Raw genomic sequence first — 22,476 nt, forward strand, 5'->3', positions numbered from 1 at the left:
CACCGTGAAATAAAAGATATTATCGTGTGATTATGAGCAATGGTTTCACAGGAGCCCTACACTGCCTAGAGGGCTAAAACATCCTCCTTTGCAAATATTTTCCTGCTGTGCTTTAGAGGATCATTGGCCTCTGCCACCTTCCCCAGTGGTGTTGCATTTTCTATGTTTAGAGATGGTGTTTCCTGTTCTTAGACTGTGGCCCACAATACCCCTGACAGGCCCAATCATACCCGAGCGTGTGTGTTCTATCGAACTAGCAATTGTCCCCATCAGAGTTTGCCTGTGAAAAACTGCTTCCCCTCGTAAAGTGGCAGCTTTCCACAGAGGAAATCTGCCCGTGCTTTCACCAACACAGACAACACTGGAGAAGGGAAGAAAAATCGCTTTGCTATTTCACTAGCTTATGTAAAGGTCATTTCTCAACCTGCTTCTTGTGCAGTGGAAGGTGTTGATTATAGAGCTCTAGTAATGTTGCCTTTTTGAATTCATTCTTGTTCTCAGGGGCTGTGCTATCTTCCACCTAGAACAAGTTTTATTACATTTAGTGCAGCAGAGCATGCAGATGATGTAGTTAGAACTGCAGGCGAAATAACCCATTTCTATACCTATTGTCAGCTTTAGGCATATTTAATAGAAATGCAGTATAAAAATATTTATAGTTGATTAGGATTGGAATAAATAAAGGCTTAGTTTCTGATTTTGGATTTGGCTGACTTTATTTTTCTCTGGGGTTCTTTTTAAAGCATTAATTTTCCTTAGCACAAAGAGTAAGAAAACAATTTCTTTTAGAGAATATTTCTAATTCCTTTAGTATTTTTGAATTATTGCAGGGTTCATTTTAAACCAATCTGACTAGTAGATAAAGGAATGCTATCTATTTCCTCAGGATCCTGGGCTGTTATTTTCGATTTTGATGCTGATTATTATTTTAAATTAACATAAATATGACTGAATTTAACTTTAGAGATATGAAGTATTTTGCTGTTAATGCAAACACATGACAAAGAAAATCTAATTTACAATTTAAATTGCAGAGTTGAACAAAAGCATACTGGATTCAGTTTCCATAGACAGAGGTTTATATTCAGGGTTGTGCGAATAATTTGTGACCTTGACTGACCTTGACTGTGCCCTGATATCTATTCTCTGTCCTTCCTTGTCTTGTCTATCTGGGTGCTTTGCCCCGGGAAGCTGACTTCTCTAAGCCTCTGAGACAGGCACCAAAATGATGGGCATTTTGGGGAAAGGAATATAGTAGCTGTCTCTAAAACTTGGTCATTAATGTCCTTCTAGTTCTAGATCAAAGGAAAAACGTGTCCAGGCTGAAACAGTAGGCTTACACTTAATGAGGATGTCCCCCACACCAATGAGGAATTGCTAGGCTATTTGAAAGCACTCATTTGAAGATAAGAATAATAACTTACTGGGATAATACCCTCTCATAAATATGAACTAAAAGTTCAAAAGTGTAAATATGAATAGTATTAGCATCCTTTTCCTCCCTGAAGAATGTATTAAGAATATCAAAGCTCTTCAAACAGTGATCAAAAGTGACACATAGACACAAACAGATGATTTCATTTTGTAATATGGAATTAAGATTTCCATTGAAAAGAGGTTTGAAATAACACCGCATCTTTTTTGAAGGAGGTTTCAGTTTCCCATCAGTTATCATAATATTCCAAATCCATAAAAACCCTGGAAGTGACCCTTGGCAGTCTAAATTTTGTTATTAATTAAGGCTTTTTGTTTAAAGACAGGTCGAACAGGTTTTATATGGTATATTCATAGTTTGCCTTACAGAGAATAAACTTTCAATGATCCTTTAGCTTCATTCTATTTTAAAAAGACAGCACTGTTTAAATTATCTTTTTTTAGGTTGTTTTTTGTAACTGGAAGAAAAATAATTCTTTAGTGGTAAGTTTCTGTAATTTCTGTTCTCATTAATGTATGAAATATTATACTTTAAGTAAATTCATAATGGTGCTTCTACTGAATTTTAAAAATTCCTTCCAAGGGAGACAGCTTATGAAAAACTAATTAGCATTTTTTGATGGATGACTAGTGTCAAGACACAGAGGAAAATGCTTATTGCAGTTAAAGAATGCACCTGAATGTGTACTGCAAACAATAGCACAATGTGATTGAAGAAAATAAATTAAACTTATATTTTTGTTTTCGACAACCAAAACATTGTTCCTATTTTTATAATTTATATTGTCATAAGCATATTTTCATGGAAAATTTGATGTTTATTTTTTGTTAAAGATCTATAGCCAGTTGCCTTGGAACCTCTGCTGAGTACTTCATCAAGCACCTGCTGTTTGTAGAGGGAATAAGCCAGAATAAAGAAATTCTCTCTCGTCAGGTAAATAACTTAGGCGCTATGCATGTCTTCAAATAATTAAGCAAATATTTCTTGGGGCCTATTATGTGCCAGGAACACATATGCTAGCAAGAGAAAAGAACTTTCAGAGAAGGATGTTAGGTATATATTCTATAACATTTTATTGCAGGGAGCTCCTGACAATAACACAAAAGGGAACCTTTTAATCTAACATTTGTATGTAATCATGGGTATGTGAGGATAACTACTTCTTTATGAACTGACAAAGGCCAGACTTGGAATTTTTATGTAATCTTTGTGCTGGTGAACACAAACAACATTAATAATAAAAATGATAAAGTTAAGCTTTAACCTACAAATATCCTTTTTGGGTGGGTTTGTATATAAGGCATTTTAGTACAAAAGTACTAAACTGTATGTTTCCCTCATCTTTCAGTCAGCTGCTGTGTGCTCTCACCCCAACTCTCAGCTTTTTGGGGGTTGGGGGCTTAGGATCAGAGGTTTAATAGGCAACAGAAAGAGAAAGGAGAATAGCTGTCTCTCCTGTGAGAGAGAGGAGTTCCGGAATGGGTCTTCCCAACCTTTCCCTTCTCACTCGAAATTACTTTGGCTGCTTAGGGAATTTCAAATGCAAGAACAGGCGAATCTGCCCCTTAACATCTCCAAGACTCAATGTGGACTCCACAGATTCTCTGTTGCTGTCCTCATCAGCTTGTTGGAATATGGAATCCTCCCATGGAAGGTTAAACAAGGCAACTTTCTACCTTATATTAACAGGGCATTAACCCCATTGAAGAGTTACACTTCTTAAAGGTAATACTTAGAAAACGCATTACTCTATTAATATTTTATTTTCTATGTTCCGGTTCTTCGACATCTAAGGCCTTGATGCCACTGGAAGGACTGCCCCTACCATGGTTAGCCAAGTCCTAGAGATAGTAAATAACTCCCTGCAGGTGGGCTTTTCAAATGCAAACCAACCGATATGTGGAGCCCACACCCACCACCACCTCCTTCATCAGACTCTTTAACTCTGAGCCACTATCTCGCTGTCCTGATCACCCCAGGGCCAAGCATCAGCTTCCATGCTCCAGAGCCTGCTGAAATTTCCAAACTAAGGAATCCTATCCCTGCTTTCTTTGGCTTGCCAGTTACACAATGAAGGCTCTTAGCCAGTTTCCCTCTCTCTCTCTCTCTCTCTCTCTCTCTCTCTGCCTGTGACCAACCTCAGTACTACTTTGTGGCCCCCCGGAGCCATGGCATGCTCCCCCCTCTTGGGAACAGGGTCACAAACTATATTTTCAAAGATAAATGATGTCCTTATCTATTGACCTCATCATGCCTAAATAACCTATTAAAACAATTATCCATGTGTTCTAGGCAACTTTCTGTTTACAAGCACTTTTCAGGTGCAATATGAAATATATTTCCTCATTTTCTATCATTTTCATATTTTTTGAAGTTTTTCAAAGCTTGTGCTTTGCCCAGTGAGAAATAGAAATAGGCTTAATGAATATTTTTACACATTAATGTTTATATTACAAAAGCTTTTGTCATAAAAATAACATGTCTAGAGACTAAGATCCAGAAATATATCTACATTGGGTCTTAAGAGTTTGGAATAAAACGAGTCAGTCTTGCCACCTGTGGTGCAGGAAGGGGTGTGACAGAATTACTCTTTAGACCAGAATTCATGAGTTTATATAAAGCAATCAACTAAACTATGTTTAAAGTTCTCAACTGGTCAGTGGGTAAAGGAATTATAGTATATTCTTACCACAATAAAACAGAATAAACTCCTATCTGTGAAATGCCATGGAAGAATCTAAAAAGCATTGCGCTCAGTGAAAGTGGCCAGACATGCATTTAAATGACATTCTAGAACAAAGCAAGACTATACGGATAGAAATGAAGTCGGTGTTACTCAGTTGCTAGAGTGGAGTAGACGGCTTTGCTCACTTGGGTACCCATTTGGAAATTTAGAAATAATTAAGAAATTTTAGGAAAAGGAGCAGAATTTGAAACACCACTTCCGTGCATAAGAACAATTGTTTTTTAAAAAGCCAGTTTCTGATTATAAGTAACTAGAAGAAGACTTTTTTTGTTTTTGTCAATTCTGCAGAAAATCTTATCTAAAACAACTATGAGCAACTACAGACACAGTCTGAGAATTTTCTGTAAAGGGCAATAAGGGTTCTGAAACAAAGGGACATTTTGAGTCAGATTAGCACAGGAAAAGCAGTGTGTACACAGTATAGAATTGAGAGCCTGTACAAATAAAGACACAAGAGAAAATAAAACCCTAGCTATTTCAGGGGCTAAGGTTTACATGATTTCCAAAGTGAAGAGGAAATTGAAACACTTCTATTAGAACATCATTGCAACACATTTATAGTTTGCCACTTATAATTATACCTAAAATAGTTGCATATTAAGTTGCCTCATAGTTCTCATTGCATGGTGACATTCTCAACTAAATTTTTCCTGTTGACTCCTCAAAGGATGGCTTTACCAGAATAACATGGATTAAATGAGCCTCAAATTACAAATTCCCTCAATAATCCGGTAGATAGAAAATACTGTCTCACCGTGGCTCTGCTTTATCTGGGAGGGTTCGAGGCTGCACTCTGACCTCCATAGGAGATATAGTTCAGTATCTCAGCCTGCTTAACATGATTGGAGAAAATACCAATGACTCGATTTGAATAGATCTGGGGTGCAGCTGCTGAAATGATGTTGCTAAGGCATTCCTTTTTCTTTTGATTAGACTTTATGTTTACAAAAAATTCCAGCAGAATAACAAATGGTTTTGTTTTCTAGCTCTCTGCTAAATGAACACTTTTGCCAATTATCTTAATAGAGTAGTGATATAATGAATACAACCTCAAATGTAAACCAACCAATCCATAGTCCATACCCCAATCACTTCCTTCATCAGCTTCAAAAATCCCTAAGTGCACCAGTAGAATGGTTTTGGAGCAGTAACAGGAAAGCAAATAGAAAGTCAAGGGGGACTTTCAATGCCAACAAGACCAATTCAGATGCTGATCTGACTTGTTTCAAATACAATCTCTTCACAGAGTAATGGAGCATGAGTCTGCCACACAGAACTTTTAGAGAGTCCTTTATTTCAAAGACTGTAAAGTTGGAAGAATTCATTCATCCGCAAAGTCAAATGTCAGAAGTTGTGCTTCCCACTCCTCATCAGGCTTGTGGTTAACAATGCACGTGACTGACAGTTCTATCATGCAACAGGGTGCGTGAGATGGCGAGAGCTGATGCCTCTACCATCTGAAAAGTTGCCAGACCATATGCTACTTAGTTTAGCCTGTGTGCATCCTGCCCTGGGACCCGATTTCCACTTTATCTTTTAAAATATAAAACCCTGGTGCCCTTTAAGTTCCATTACTGTCTTAGAGTTTTAAAGAAGACATCCATGGGTCCAATTAATAATAAATGTGGTTTCCATTTATGGTGTGCTTACGTTTTGCCAGGCACGTCATCCTTTCTTTGTGTGCATCATCTCACTTAATTCTATAAACAACTGCATGGCCTGGGCAAAATTAATCTCGTTTTTAGATTAGGAAACTAATCCCCAAAGAAGTGAAGTATCTTGCAGAATCTAGACCGAATTGGCTTGTAGATTTCATATTTTCATTCAAAGCACTTCCTTACATGGCCTTAATGTGAGACATGTGTAACGCAATAGTGCCACATTTAGTCATATATAAAGGATTTTTCATTCTAGAGCTTGTCCCTAGGTAATGAGTGTCTCAGTGTATTATTTAAAAAACCACATTAAATAAAAACAGTAAGTTTCTATGATTTTGTTTTCTGCATATACATATTATTCATACCAAATCTTTCTTGATTTGTGTATTCTTGGAGTAATTCTGTGAGTCAATGAAAGCGTAATCCAACTTACCTAAATTCTTTATATAAATACATTCATCACATTTTGCACTGCATAGATGAAATATTTATATGAAAATATTGCTAAATATTTAATGATCAAGGTGAATTGCCGTGCAAAATTTCCTTCTAAGTTCTTTTTATTCAACTTCTGTGGTATATTGGTATTTTTAAAACTCTTTGCAACGTTTATTAGTTTTTTTTCTTCTGAGGCAGATATATTGCTAAAAAATACTTTTATGGCTTATTTATAAAAGAACATCAACAGCATAATTTCTGTTCTAAATTCATTTCACATAAACCATTTTTGAGCATATTGGTGCGTGAGCAAATAAAAAGGGTGAAATTATCAAGAGAATTTACTAAATACCAAGTTACTGATATTTAGAAACAATCAAAATATAGAAACACAGATAGAAACAATCGGGAGGCCTGGGACAAAGGAGAGGTCTGGGCTGTCCAGGCAGCTCCTAGGGGCCCGCTTCTGCCTTTGGGTGTGCATTGTCTGGCTCAGATTACACCAGGTATGCATGAGTGCCCCCGGCAAGCAGTGTGTCAGTTTGGAAATCTCTCTATTTTCTATCCCAGCTGTTTAGTTTGTCATTCTCCAGAAAGCTCTGCCTCCTAAATCCGGAAGCTGTAGGTCTGTTTACTATAGGTAATTCTAAACTAGAAGCATCCTGCTAAGAGCAGTCTGTATATAGGGAATCTTCTTTTTTAAGTAAAGTCAGTAGTCTGTTTACCAGCACTCACCAGTACTTTTACAAGGAGATGAGACAGCATCACCTCCTGTCCCGCTGGAGGTTCCCTTTAGTGGTACTTGAGACAGAAATGATCATAGATTAGGTGTGTACCTTCCTCCACCATAGTGGGACACATCCTTGAATCTATAATTTATTTTCACCACTTTGCTGGGAGTACTGATGAGGTTAGAGCCAAGACTGGGAGCTTAATCCTATGTGATTCAGCAGCCTCATGTTTCAGGGTGATATACCATAACACCAATGCAGATCTACCACCTGGGAGTTTCATGGTTCTCCTTGAGAAGGAGGAGGTGTGGAAAAAAAAGGTATGATATAGTTACAGAAATCCAGCACCCCTTTGAGTACGATAATTAAACAGCTGTAAGAGTAAGAAGGTATGGATGCAAGTTTTGTGAGGCTGAAAGCTTATACAATTTTAGAGGCCGTTTTACTTTAAAGAAAAATAATTGTCATGTACAAAATGACAAATATATGATTACATGTGAACAGGGTGCAAGGTCAACTCATTAGTATTTCAGCAAATTCTGCCTGTACATAAGTATGATATTTGTGCTAAGAGAGTTGCATTCTGTTGTTAGGAACCTCTGGAATATACCTAAGATAAATAAAAGAGATCTGGTTTGCAAGAAGCTTATTCAACAATCCATGCTACCTCCCACGGTATTAGTTCTCTAATTCTATTTCGGTATAATGATGACAGAAATGAACATATCTGACTTTTTAGCTACCTGCATACTTCTAAACATTTTCTTCCCTAATTCAACAAATTTTTATGAATTTCAGATTTCATTGAATAATTGTCACAAGTTCTACCTTTCATTTCTTTGTGCTTTTCCCACAACTGGATTAATCATGATTTTTAAAACAATAAAGAATGGCTTTCTCATTCAACTGGCTAGGGATAGATGGTGATCTGGGCATCCTGAATATCTCAAATAATAGGAACTCAGTGATAATTTGTGAGAGAGTAACTGATACCCTTTAGATAATCTGGCATGCAAAAAATCAAGTTTCTAAATTGTAGCTGTAATTTCTAGGTCAATCTCGTATATCTTGAAAGCAATATTTTCAAGCGTCTCTTCCATCTATGTAATCAAATCAGGAAAGATACACTTTTCTATTTAGCACTTCATTTACTGGGGATTTTGGAGAAGTGAGCTTCCAATGCACATTTTGGTTGTTGAGACAGAGTCTCACTCTGTCATCCAGGCTGGAGTGCAGTGGTGTGATCTCAGCTCACTGCAACCTCTGCCTCCCGGCTTTAAGAGATTGTCCTGCCTCAGCCTCCTGAGTAGCTGGGACTACAGGTGCATGCCCCCACTCCTGGCTAACTTACGTATTTTTAGTAGAGATGGGGGGGTTCGCCATGTTGGCCAGGCTGGTCTCAAATTCCTGGCCTCAAGTGATCTGCCTGCCTCAGTCTCTCAAAGTGCTGGTATTACAGGCATGAGCCACTTTACCAGGCCTCAATGTACATTTATAGAAAGATAATTGGCATGTCCAAAGAGTTTGGTGGATTGTATACATTTATACACGATTTGTCTAGGTGTTCTTTCACCTGGAAATTAGTATTTTCCTATTTTATTCTGAGTTGTAAACTGCACCCTTCAAAATAAACACAATAATGTCCATAATGTCCATTGCCTCTTTCATAAAAGTTTCTTCACAGAATTGATTTTCTACATAAACGTGATTCAGAAAAGGTTCATTTTTTATGCCAGTATAGAGAATGATTAATAATTGTCTGGTTATTTTGAGTTTTTTAGGGTGACTATATGGAAAAAGACAAGTACCTAAAACTAACAGAAAACAAGTATGGGGCCTGCCACGAATGGATTTGCCTACAGAATTCGCGAAGTATTAAAAGTCAGGAAAGGTTTTTTTCTTCTGATACAAAGTGGTATTGTTTATTTTCCTAACTGACTTGACATCAGCCCTACAAAGTAGGATAAAATTATTTGGCATTTTTTAAATGTATTACATAATTAAATAATTGAAACACATCAGGCAATAGATGAGCAAATAAACATGTGATGCCCTGAGGAGTCTTAGGACAAACAAATGTCAAAGGAAAATGGATTGTTCAGAATTTCAAGGGGCAAATATATTTTCATATTAAAGAATAGAGTAGCATTAGTTTTTCCATATATATTAATTGGAATCCAAGGAGATGCTGATTTTCCAAAGAAATGATTCAGAAAATATACCAACTAATTGGTTTGCTTTTAATCAACATGAAAAGTAAAATTTAGTAAAAGTTCTACAAGTAACATAATTTTTAACAATGTATGAAAATTGCAGTGGTTTTTATCACAGATTTACTAAGGATGATTTTGTTTGAATATCTGTTACCTTGTTCGTCATTAAAAGATTCCACTATCATCAGGATTGTATATCCAAAGGTAATGAATTCCATAGGTGCTAAGTGCCTACACATTTTACTTGTAAATTAAAATATGTATTTGGAAACAGGTCTGAGGGAAAGCCTATCATGGACTCAGATCTCTGTGCATTTGTTTTCTCTGCTCCTCTAATGATAGGAATTGGAGGTGTCTTATAAAGCCCTTGTTCCAGGGGCCATATGTGGAAAAGAAATTTGAAAGCTTTTTCTCACCTCTATTTGAAGGGCTGATGAACTCTTTCTCTGAAACTGTAGACTCAGCCTGAAGAGTAACAGCCGACAAACCAAAGCTAGAGGGTAGATCTAAGATCAGCAAATGTTGAGCCTTATGCTCCCATAACCTCTAGTGTCTCTGTATCTTCTATTAAGATATAGACTTGCTTGGGTCAGGTGAAAGTACAGCTAGTTTTGAGTAAACCAAGCTACCTATTTCATCTAAGTCAACTCTTCATGGTAAAATAAACGGAACGAAAAATACCCAATTTCATTTGTAGTTCAATCGGTTTTTGTTCTCATGGCAGAATATCCTATGATGGACTGCATTGAAGACGATTATGAATCAATGATCTCCTTAGAAATATTAATGAAAAAAATCTATTGTCTGGAAGTTCTACGCTTAACACTAATTTTGTTCTACATTAGCACTAATTTTGCTTTTTGTAATCTAGTATCTCCTTGGGTCAAAAGATAATGTTTTCCCATCATCTATTAGTAATTGCTGTTGGAATCTCTACCACACAAATTAAGTTCTTTGACCTCCAGACACAAAACCTGAGATGTATTAGCAAAGCTATGTTATCACAAGAAGAACGTGTGTTTTTGCAGCACTGTGAGATTTGGATTGATTTTACTATGTGTGTGCAAATTGACTTTGATTCTTGAGTTGTATTCCCTTCATTTGTGAGAAGCATGAGAATACTTATTTTGTAGGACTTTATGCTATAATGTATGTGAGAATTAGAAAAATGTTTGGAATATATTCAGTGTCCAAAAAGTTAGTCTTTTCCCCCTTTAAAGTTTTGTTAAACCTCTTCTGATCTGCTTCATTTACAGTAATGGAAATTATTAAAAAGTAAGTTTATAATTTTTCTTTTCCTGAGACAGGGTCTCACTCTGTTGCCCAGGCTAGAGTGCAGTGGCATGAACATGGCTCAGTGCAGTTTCAAACTCCTGGGGTCAGGTGATTCTCCCACCTCAGCCTCCAGAGTAGCTGGGACTAAAGCTGCACACCACCACGCCCAGCCAATTTTTTTGTATTTTTTAGTAGAGATGGAGTCTCACTATGTTGCCAAGGCTGCTTTTAGAACGTGCAGAGCTCAAGCGATCTGGCAGCCTTGGCTTCCCAAAGTGCTGGGATTGTAGGCTTGAGCAATGGTGCCTAGCCAGTAAGTTTATAATTTTTTAAAATATCAAGTGACCAGGAAATTATAATAAGATGGTGAAAAATCTAAGCAAGTAAAATATTAGAAGGAAATATAAGAGCAAAAAATAGTTTTGAAAGAACAGATTTTACACAATTTGAATTTTACAGCAAGAAAAATATCTTTTTTATTTTTTGCTAATGCTAAATAACCCCGATAATTTTAAATTCTTTAATTTTAGTAAAACATAAGACATTGTGAGTTAATTATCATGATCAAGTACATATGTGTCTGCAAAAGATAATAATGAATTTATAATCTTTGTCTAGAATTTATTCAACACCAAGGAAAAAACCTTGTAAATACAAGAGCAACTATAATTTTAACCTTCCTCCTAGACTTTTGTTGTGAGAGGTTTAACATTTTCCCAACAAAACTAGATGACTTGCATCCACATGTATCAACTTATTTTTTTAAAAAAACTATTGCAATAAAAAATGGGAAAAAATTAACATTTGTGTCAAGGATAAGCTAATCTGTTTGACTAAGAATGAAAAATATTTTCATTTATAAGGCATTTTGACAAGACTTTGGCTATTTAATTTAAAAATAATAATTTCAGGACTCCATTCCTTAGCACTCATTAGAAGATTTCAAGCCTCACAGGTTGTGAAGCTAACGCATGTGGTTATCACCACCATTAAAATAAGTGAAGCCTGAGTCATACGATGGATGTTCTTGAAGGGCACATTAACTTGTTTTGAAAAGTCCCCTTAAAGAAGATTTCATGAAAGGTCCTAAACAAGGACAAACCAGTGATACTGGCATCGCTGTCCCACAAAGAGAGCCCTGCTGTGCTTTCATACTCGGTTCATTGTTTATAATCACTCTCCTGCAGCTCAAGCTACAAAATCATGCTCTCTCTGGTGTTTTAGCGTTTTTCATGGAAGAATGTTGATTTCTTCAAAGGAAAGGCTCCTTTTTGATTCCCTATATTGCCCTGTCCAGTGCTGTGCATGTAAAAAAAAATAGGTGTTTGCCGAATTTAATCATCTCTTATACCTGTATTACAGCTTTCAAAGCCCTTGTATCAGAGCACTCTTTTTTTTTTTTTTTTTTTTTTTTTTTTTTGAGACAGAGTTTTGCTCTGTCACCCAGGCTGGAGTGCAATGGCGCAGTCTCCATTCACTGCAACCTCTGCCTCCTGGGATCTAAATGATTCTCCTGCCTCAGCCTCCCGAGTAGCTGGGACACTGGCACCCGCCACCATGCTCAGCTATGTTTTGTATTTTTAAAAGAAAAAGAGTTTCACCATGTTGGCCAGGCTGTTCTTGAACTCCTGACCTCGTGATCCCCCTGCCTCAGCCTCCCAAAGTGCTAGGATTACAGGCATGAGCCACCGCACCCGGCCTCAAAGCACATTATTTCATTTGATCCCCATATCAACTCTGAAGGTGGACATAGCAGAGTATATTTTTATCAGGTTCTCACGGATGAGGAAATCAAGCCTTGGAAAGGTTAACAGAATATAACTGAAGGTGCAGGGAAAGTGCTGGCCCATGCAGAAGCAGAGTGATTGATTCTCCCATGTCGTTTCAAATCACGATTGCTCAGACAATACTGCCCTAGGTACACTGTGCATTATAAATTATTAACCTAGTTAAAGGATTCATTATTAAAATATCCTCCACAAAGTCACCAGATAGACATATCTAAAATTTAAATCTATGTTTACTTGCTGCATTAAAAAACACTCCTTGCTGCCTATAAGATAAAATCCAATTTATTTTCTGACACGACAGAAAACACTCCTGCTTTCGAGCTTTATCTGACTTTCTAACAAACTCTCTGCCCATTTTATTCTTACTGTAATCTCCAGCAGCTAAAATCCGCTAAGAAGGAACCATCCATGCGCTGCCCGTGCTATGCGTAGTGGAGAGTAACCTGACCCCTTGATCCTCATGCCAACCTCACATTTTACCTTGAAGTCCAACTCATTTTTTACGATTTGCTGTGCAAATCATCATCTTCAGGGAGCCTTTCCTGAGTCCCTACAATTAAATTTGGTGCCTGTTTACCTAGACAGGACTGTCCTCCAAATGTCTCATGCTCCTCTTCATTCCCTGCACCCAGCACAGTCTGGATACCTTATCACTAGTTCCCAACAAAGGGCTACAAACAGAAGGGACACCTGCTGAAGCCAGAGCATCTATTTTTTGATAGTGTTGTCCTGACTGTCTAGGATAGTTGCCCAGAATCGGAGTGGACTAGCATGAGCGAGAGATCAGTTTCAGTTGCATAAACCACTGAGACTTTGTTCATCACTTAAGGATAAGTGTACTTGATCCTAATAGTGGTGCAGTGATAAATGAATAAATAAATTGCCCTAAAATGTGGGGCACTGAAATAGTGGCTGGGCCAGGGATAAAGGAAAGTAGTAAGCAAGCTGGGAGAAAGATTATTTAGCAGTGAGATATTCGATAAAGCTCTTGCCTCTTAGTAGAACTTGTGATAACTTGGTAGGCCGATTTCATGTCTTAAGAGTTTCTAGATTGTATGGACAAATATGAAATTTAAAAATAAGAGGTTCTATTCTCCCTGTTGAAAATGGGCAATTATCCTTCCTGTTTCTTAGGGCATTTAACTTGAGAAAACTTTCGGTTGTAAGCACTTTCTCCTCTTTGAAATGTAAATAATTCTTCTGAAAACCAGATAGGTTTTTTGTTTAGCTTTAAGACCCTAAAATGCCTTTCTCAAGGACTCACGAACCACGCCTTTGACATGTAAATCTGAAGGGAGATGCGCCCCTATGTCCTAGTTTCTGTGACAGAGGGTGCCTAATTTCAGGTGCTACTTCTCTCCAACTTGCAAAACTGTCTTTTGTCATAAAGATACAAGAAGTTTGTTTTTCCTCTGCATAAAGCCAATTAGTCAACACAAATGGTTACCCCAATTGCAAAGATGAGGCATGTGTGACAAACGTTGCTGTCAAGTTCTTTTGCTTGTTTATCTTGAGAACTTGCATGTATTGAGTTGTACCTGGTTGGCTATATCCAAGGGTAGGATTCTCCTTCTGTCTGCAATTTCTTAGCAGAAATAATGGGGAGTGTGTGTGTGTGTTATCACCTTTTTGAAGATTTCTGCATTGGGAGATTTTGTTTTTAATTTTATTCCTCCAACAACATCTAGGGAAAGCAGTTAGATAACAAAATGTTAACAGTGTTTGTTGACTGATAAGGTACTAAAAAGAGGCTCTTAGAAGGAAATTGAGAAGTTTCAAGCAAAAACAAAAGGCATTTGAAAAATTCAAAACTAAAATTGGAAAAGAGAACTCTGAGACAGACATTTATAATAAGTCTTTAAGTGACAAAAGCAAGTTAAAGCAGCCTCAAAGAAAAGAGCAGATTAAGTGTAATCTCCACACCTGTTGCTAAAACTTCTCAATTAAGGTGTGTCCCCGTAAAAAGCAGCTCAAGCGTAGGATGCCCATTATAATCTGTTAATTAGATAAAAAGGAGCCAGGGCAAAGAATTGAGTGAGTGCTGCCCCTACAAAAACCTGGCAAAGTCAAGGCACCTTTCAAATCAAAAGACAGAGTTTTGGGGGAAGAAATAAACAAAGCAAATCTGAGAAGTAGATCTCAAAAACCAAAACCAACCAAGAAAACACTTCCTTGCTACAAGCGATTGGCACTAAATATATAAGAAATCTAGAAATATTGACAAAGTTTTACAGGGAAAAAAGGCCCTAAATAAAAAATACTTATAACTTGTTAAGATTCAATAACCTTCAGATCTCTACTACAACTTCTCAGGGTAGAATGGGGGCTGAGAAACTTGCAACACTTCGAAGAGAACATTTTCCCAATGTCCAGTTTGAATATGGACAAGAAGGATAATGACAAAGGAAAATCCTCCCGGTGGGCCGAGGGCAGAACCAAGTGGAATAGAGGATTGACACGTTCTTCTCAAAGAGCAGAATGAGGGCCCAGCCACATATCCTTGTTAATTCTGGATAAAGACCCTGAAGAAATCTGGCAAGCAGCATTTCAGAATTACCGGGACCAGGGGCTGTTGCCTGCTTGCCTCCCGAACTTCCCCTTAGAATAGGAGTGTTTGCAGCGTGGGCATCCCACCTCTCTTAAACCAGTGTTCCTCGGGCCAGGGTGGGTAGAGGGGAAAAAAATAACATCTTTTTCTGCATCGTTCTTTTGGAACTATAAGAAGTCATATTGGCCGGGTGCGGTGGCTCACACCTGTAATCCCAGCACTTTGGGAGGCCCCGAGGCAGGCAGATCACGAGGTCAGGAGATGGAGACCATTCTGGCTAATAGGGCGAAACCCTGTCTCTACTAAAAATACAAAAAATTAGCTGGGTGTAGTGGTGGGCACCTGTAGTCCCAGCTACTCAGGAGGCTGAGGCAAGAGAATGGCGTGAACCCGGGAGGCAGAGCTTGCAGTGAGCCGAGATCGTGCCACCGCACTCCAGCCTGGGTGACAGAGAAAGACTCCACCTCAAAAAAAGTATTATCTGGACCTGATGTACACACTGCTACAAATCGCCTGCAGACTCTGGACTTTGAGCTATGATCAGTGGCTTGCTGGATTGCTTTTTGGGTTGTTTCCCTTAAGGAACAATTGAGTGTGTAGGAAGAAGAGAAAAAAGGGATCTTTGCTCATCAGAAGATATGACCGTGGCAGAGGCAATATGCTTACCAAATATATTCCACATACTCCTCTGTGTTTCCCCACTTGCCCCTTTGCAGACGAGGGGTGGGGGGGGCTGTGGGAGGCCACCTTCTGGATGGTGGGCTATTAATAGAAATAACATGCATTGCCACTGTACTCAAGTATTTAAATGTTTTCTATTAGTCAGCCCAGGCTGCCGTAAGAAAAACATGACACAGACCAGGTGACTTAAACAATGTAAATTAACTCTCTCTCTCTAGAGGCTGCAGTCTGAGATCAGGGTGCCAGCATGGTTGGGGTCTATTGAGGGCTTTCTCCCTGGTTTGGAAATGGTCACCTTCTTGATGTGTGCCCACATGGTCTTTCCTCCACATGGCAGAGAAGAGGGGCTGAGAAGTTTCTTCCTCCTTATAAAGCCACTGATCCTATCAGATTAGGACCCCACCCTTATTACCTCATTTAACTTTAATTCCATCTAAAAGGACCTATCATCTCTGGCTCTTGTCATAAAGATATAAGAAGTTTGGCGGTTTGGGCTTCAACATATGAATTTTGGGGAGAAACAACTGAGTCCATAGTATGCTTGTTGGAGAATGTTCCCACCTTCTTCCCCTGCTATGCGTGGCAATGAGGTGGGTTAGCATGAAGACGTCTCAGTCACAAGATTGCAGCAGCCTAGGTTTCTGAATCCAGGTGCTCTGGTGATCTGTCCAAGCTTGCATCAAGCATAGCTTGCGTGGGAAATAAACCTTTGTTGTATTGAGCTATTGAGATTTGGGGTTGACATCATTAATGTGTTTAAAATGATCCAACTTAACCTATGTTCCTAATATATAACCCTCCTGGGATGTATTTTATTACAATTCCTATATTATATTGAAATGATTAGTTGATCTATCTTACCAAGTACACTATGTGCTCAATAAGGGTAGGGACTATGTTACCCATCTTTATTTCTCTAGTTCCTACCATAGTGTTCAATAAATGAAATAAAGTAGCCCAGAGAATAAATGAGGTTTCTGGTGCCACAAAAAGATTTAAATCATAATATCGAATTGAGTTTTAATTACAAAGTATAGAGTAGCAAAGTCCTACATGAAAAAAATTTGCATCAGCGATGTATTCAATGTTTTTAAAAAAATTCGTAGGTCTATATAAACCCTTGCTTTAATTTCAAAGAAATAATTCTAAGACAAATTGTTTAGGAACCTAGTGCCTTTTCTTTCCATGTGTCTAATTTGGTAAATCTCTTGCTACGATAATACCAGGTCTGATTTTTTTTTTCCCCTAGGAGAGAGCATTGATTAAATGACTTACGAAATTGTTTTTATCGAGAAATGGAGACTCTGATCTTAGTTATTGCTCAATTAACTTTAAAGTTCAATACATTTTTATTGAACCCACACATACTTTAATGTGAATTGCTTTTTACTAATTGATCTGTAGGAATCACAATGACAGTTTTGGTCACCTTTTAGGCTTCTTTTATTCTCATTCAGAAAGTTCCTAAACTTCATTCATAGTCGTTAAATCAAGAATGATTTCTGGAATCAAGAAGATAAAGTCAAGAGAGATGTAAAGTTCTGGTTTGATCTCCTCCCGTGATTTGTGAAATGTCACCACGTTCACTCCTAGGTTTCTGTATCCCAGGACACCACCCCAGCTGGCTTTATTCAAACCATGGAGCCATTCATTGATTAATTCCTTCATTCAACAGAAGCACATGTTTTTACATTTTAGTATTTCTGAAATTGGGGTGTATTTTGTTATGACATCGTCTATGGAATAGCAGCCTCCAAATAATGGCTGCCAGGTGCTGGCAGTGATGTGGCTGCTGTTGCCTGTGCGCACAGGCTCAGGATTTCCTGACTTCAGTTGAAGCCCTGTGCAAATGTTGGTACTTCACGTCTTGTGTTTGACTGTATTTTTTTTGCAGTGTTTAACTGCAATTCTTCAGTGTTTCAGTCAAGAAATGTTTTAGCACCGTTTGAAAGAGAAACAAGTGACCTTGTCTAAAAACCTACTGTGTACACCTTCTGGTAGATAGTTTGCACCAACAAGCATAGAAAACTTGCAGGACAGTTATCAGTAGTTCAGAAGAAAATCTTAGAGTCACAGCAGTACACTCTTATGAAGAAATGTGTACCGCTAACACTCTTGATGGCAAATCAAATGATATTTTGTAAAACAAAACAAAACAAAACCCAAGGGCATTGATAACTCTGGGTTAGTACAGAAAAGTTGGCGTCCATATGTGAGAATGTTTTGGAAATTTCTTAGATCTTATAGCTTATATAACAATTCATATGTATTATGTATTATATTTGTATGCTTTTGTATCATATTTAAGAACTTTCTGCATTATCTTTCCTCTTAACCACTTGATTATGCATTAGAGAAAAGATTCTTTCTCTTTGCATCCCTGACCAACAAAGGTTTAGGAATAAGTTAAGCCTACCTATGACATCACAGACTCCTTAATTGTATGACACATAACATTTGCTTCCACTAACCACCTTTTCATAATAACTATGTAGAAATATTTATTATTTCACATTTCTAATTGTTAAAAATTAGTAACCAGGTTTTTCCCAGGTTTCTAAATGGAAACAATATTATCAAAGTTAGTGAGACACATTTTAAGCACCAATTTTGTACTAGTAAGCATCAGGCTGAATATGGGTGTTTGTTTTGAAAAATAATTCATACAGAAGATCAGGGGCTCACCTAAATTTTGGCCATGCAGGCATTTGAACTCATCTTGATTTCTGCTTACAATATTTATGAGGTAATATGAAGTAAAAATATCAAGTCACCAGTTAAAGGAGTTTTGTCTTTCACAGGATAAAATCGTACATAATCATGAATCTTAACACTTTCTCTGAAGGTCTGTTATTTTTTGTGATTTTCTTGAGAAAATATGCTTGCATGGCAAATTGGTTGTTTTCACCTTTAAAATGCAAAGTTACGATTCTTATGGTAAAAGAGGAATTGCTCCAAGCTGATGTGAGACTATGAATACATCTCCCAGGCGCCATGCTGTGCTAAGGACGATTACCACGGAGAGTTTCCTGGTCCTTGTTCTCCTTCTGCCCCACACTAGGTGAGTGCTCCTGGAGACTTATGACATATAATTATAATTACGGGGGTGACTGAAGGATGCTTCTCCAGAATAAATGATGTAGATCCATTCCTACTGTTCATGTCTACATTTCAGGTTTACAGTAGAATTTAACAATGCATTTGAAAGTGTCAGTGAAAAAAGTATTTTGATATATCTAATTGTATTTTCACATGTAGTATTTGTACTAATACTACTATTAGTACATATAGTAGTATAAATAAATGGCTAAAATTTATACCAAATGACGTGCCTTGGTCAATGAGCTAATAAAACCTAGAAAGTGTTGGCCTTTGGCTTTGGTTTGCTAGGATGACTGGCCATGCCTTACCTGCCAATCTGCCCTCTAAATTGTCCCCAGTCTCATCACCAGTGACCCCATCAGTCTAGACCCAGGGAACACAATGTCCCACTTTTATTTCTCTAGATAAAGTATGGACAAGACCTTCCCCCACTGGCTCCTTTTAACAAGAGCGAGATCATCTGGAATTTACAAAATAAATGCACAAAATTATGGACAATTTCTCAGTCAGTTTCTCAGTCACTAAAGAGCAAATGACACCCAAAATTTAGAGAAGGAAAAAAACAAATGAACTGTGTCCAAACGACAGAACTCTAATCTCAAAGACAAAGAAACAAACAACAGAGGGAAAAAAATGATACCAAATTCCTCTATCAAAGATCTTAAAAAACTAATGTGGACAGGTATAAATGGAGTGAAAATTCTGAATAACCATTCTTCATGAAAGAAAATGACTTATTTAAAATTTTGAGTGGCAGTCTATTGAAATGTTGTAACAGACAAAATAGTTAAATTGTTTTCCATAGAAACAGGAAGATAGGCATATCTAGAAGGATCCAAGGGAGGGGATTCTAGAGGTAGTGCTGGTAAATGATGCAAAAACAAAAACAAAACCCCAACCCCAACAAAACCTCAACAACATCCAATTCATATATACATATATATGAATTTACATATATATGTAAAACTAACTGATATGGTTTGACTCTGTCCCCACCCAAATCTCATCTTGAATTGTAGCTCCCAAAATTCCCTCATGTTGGAGTGACCCAGTGGGAGAGAATTGAATCACAGGGGCAGTTCCCCCCATACTGTTCTCGTGGTAGTGAATAAGTCTCACGAGATCTGATGGTTTTATCAGCGGAAACCGCTTTTGCTTGGCTCTCATTCTCTTGTCTGCTCTCATGTGAGAGGTACCTTTCTCCTTCTGCCATGACTGTGAGGCATCCTCAGTCACGTGGGACTGTGAGTCCATTAAACTTGTTTCTTTTGTGAATTGCCCAGTCTTTATCAGCAGTGTGAAAATGGACTAATACACTAACTTTTAAAGCCAGTAAAAACATAAGGTGCATCCGGCCGGGTGCGGTGGCTCATGCCTGTAAATCCCAGCACTTTGGGAAGCCGAGGAGGGCGGATCACAAGGTCAGGAGATTGAGACCATCCTGGCTAACACGGTGAAACCCCGTCTCTACTAAAAATACGAAAAATTAGCTGGGCGTGGTGGCGGGCACCTGTAGTCCCAGCTACTGGGGAGGCTGAGGCAGGAGAATGGCGGGAACCCGGGAGGCAGAGCTTGTAGTGAGCCGAGATCGCGCCACTGCACTCCAGCCTGGGCGACAGAGCGAGACTCTGTCTCAAAAAAAAAAAAAAAAAAAACATCATAGATTTTAGGTCATTGAATCTCTAAAACATGTCAACTCATTTTCATAGTCATAATTTTTAAAATGATAAACTTAAAAATTCATTTTCTTAGAATTTATATTTCCCAATGGCTATCAGAATGTGATTACACTATTACACTCTCAATATCTAGGTAGATAGAAATAGTTGAACAAGCTCATACGTACTAAGTCAACACAGGATCTAATAATGCTTTTCAGAGAAATCAGTGTGGTAGAGACTTTAATATTACCTTAGTGCAAAAGGGCCCCAGACTGGTAAAATTACTCCAGCTCAGGTTTGTTTTTTTTTTTTTTTTTTTCTCCTTAAAATTTTAAGAGACATGGGACCTACCCTAGCTGGCTAGATAGATGATATTAGAATGTGACCTTGAGTAAATATTTAGTAGTTTTGTAAGAAGAAAGTCATAAACTTAAAAATATTATATCAAATGCAATGAAACCTCACTATAATTGCCTTATAAGACCATGAATTCATTTTAAGAATGTGATAAATCATGTCCCCTGGGTGAAGATGGAAGCATTAAACATCTCCTTCTCTATAGAATCTCCAAACCTAAGTCTTGTCTTGGATGTGTGACAATATCACAACGGGGTCATAGCATAAAGACAATGATTTGGTTGGTTGTATTTTATGTCTAAATCCATGTTTATTAATAATGATTGTGAAGCAAGGATTCATTTCAGACACTTACGGATTTCAACCATATGCTGTGATCAAGAAAGCAGCATATTTGCCTAAAAGCAATATTTAAATAATTTTATTTAAAACTTTAAAAAATATTGTTTGCTTATTGAAAAACACTCACAAAAACAAGGCAAGCAAGGACATGCTACATTTAATTTTATGGAGATCCTTTTGAATACAGGCACACCGAAAATATAGTATTGTAATAATCTTGCAAAAAGGTAATTACATTATTAATATAATTACGAAACCAGTTTGAGTTTGGTAGTGTAAGAGACTGAAATTATTTTGAATGGGGTAATTAGCCTGCCAAAAAATTAACAGAATTGTATTCATGTTATTAAGAATCTGAAGAAATTATGTATTTGCTAACTTTTACCCTGAATGAAAACAGTGCTCACTGAGGGCAATGATGGACAGAACTTTCTTTCAGGACTCTGTTATACAACTTCCCACACTTGGTTGCTGCATTAGATCTTACCTTCCTGACTCAAATGTGAACCACGTTGAGTCCCGACCATATCTCCTCAGTGAGCTGAGAGGCCACATCACCAGTTTGACCTTGGCATTGTGGATATCCCAGAGATAGATATTTTCATGAGTGATCTGCATTGTGCATTCACCATAAATATCCAGATTTGGCGTAGGCATAAGATACACATTGAATCGCTCTGTGAAGAAACGAAGAATGGAGAAGATTAAGTGAAAAGAGGTGTGACTGTCTATGGCCATATGATATTAATTTATCTACAGACTGCAGGAAACATTACCACGTCCCTTGGTGATATGGATAAACACTGTAGAACATTACATATTTCCAAATTTGAGACAAGGAGTTCATTAAAGTCTTCTGAATCATTAATTCACTCACTCAGTTAATTTTCATGGCTTGTATTGTCTATGGTGAAGATTAAATAGTTAAATTGTACAATGGAAAAATAAGGGCAAAACTTAAGGGAGTCTCTGCCCAAATTGTGCTTATAGTCTGCTCCTTCACATAATCTAAGTGGTTATCACAGATACAATTCCAGTGAGGAATATCTTATTTGCTCGACTTAGGCAAGATCTTACTGGAGTTTTACCTTCACTGATGTGACGTATTTAATGCCCACTCAGACTGACTCACTACTTAAGCACTGCAAAAATAATTTAGTTTGAATCTCAAAACAAATCGTAGTCATGGTCAAATTTAGCATATGATAATTGCAGATATTCATTACAGTCTTCCGCAGAACTTCAGACATTGCTTTGGTAAGCAAAATAAAAATACTTAACTTTTTTCATTCCTGGATATCCTATGGTCAAAAATATGATTATTAGGCAATCATTCCAAACCTTACTTTGTAACTGTATCTCAAAGGCTATTGCAAAGTTATGCTGCCTTTGATTCCCATTTAAATGCATTCAATAGATTGTATTTTGAAAAATTAGTTTGTAAGTTCTGGAAGTAAAAAACTTGGTGTGCCTTACAACATACTCTATAAAGCATCCCT

At 37.5% G+C, this 22,476-nt stretch overlaps 1 protein-coding gene across 2 annotated transcripts in view; it reads right to left on the reverse strand.

Moving 5' to 3' along the window:
- LOC105476952 (docking protein 6) overlaps nt 1–22,476 on the reverse strand; it is a 445,591-nt gene that overhangs the window by 122,440 nt on the left and 300,675 nt on the right. For both annotated transcript variants that reach the window (XM_011733258.3, XM_011733257.3), the window contains exon 5: nt 21,465–21,654. In XM_011733258.3, the coding sequence (XP_011731560.1) occupies nt 21,465–21,654 (190 nt within the window). The remainder of the gene's footprint in view (nt 1–21,464; nt 21,655–22,476) is intronic.

Source organism: Macaca nemestrina, chromosome 19, assembly GCF_043159975.1.
Source record: "Macaca nemestrina isolate mMacNem1 chromosome 19, mMacNem.hap1, whole genome shotgun sequence".
NCBI classification, from domain to species: domain Eukaryota; kingdom Metazoa; phylum Chordata; class Mammalia; order Primates; family Cercopithecidae; genus Macaca; species Macaca nemestrina.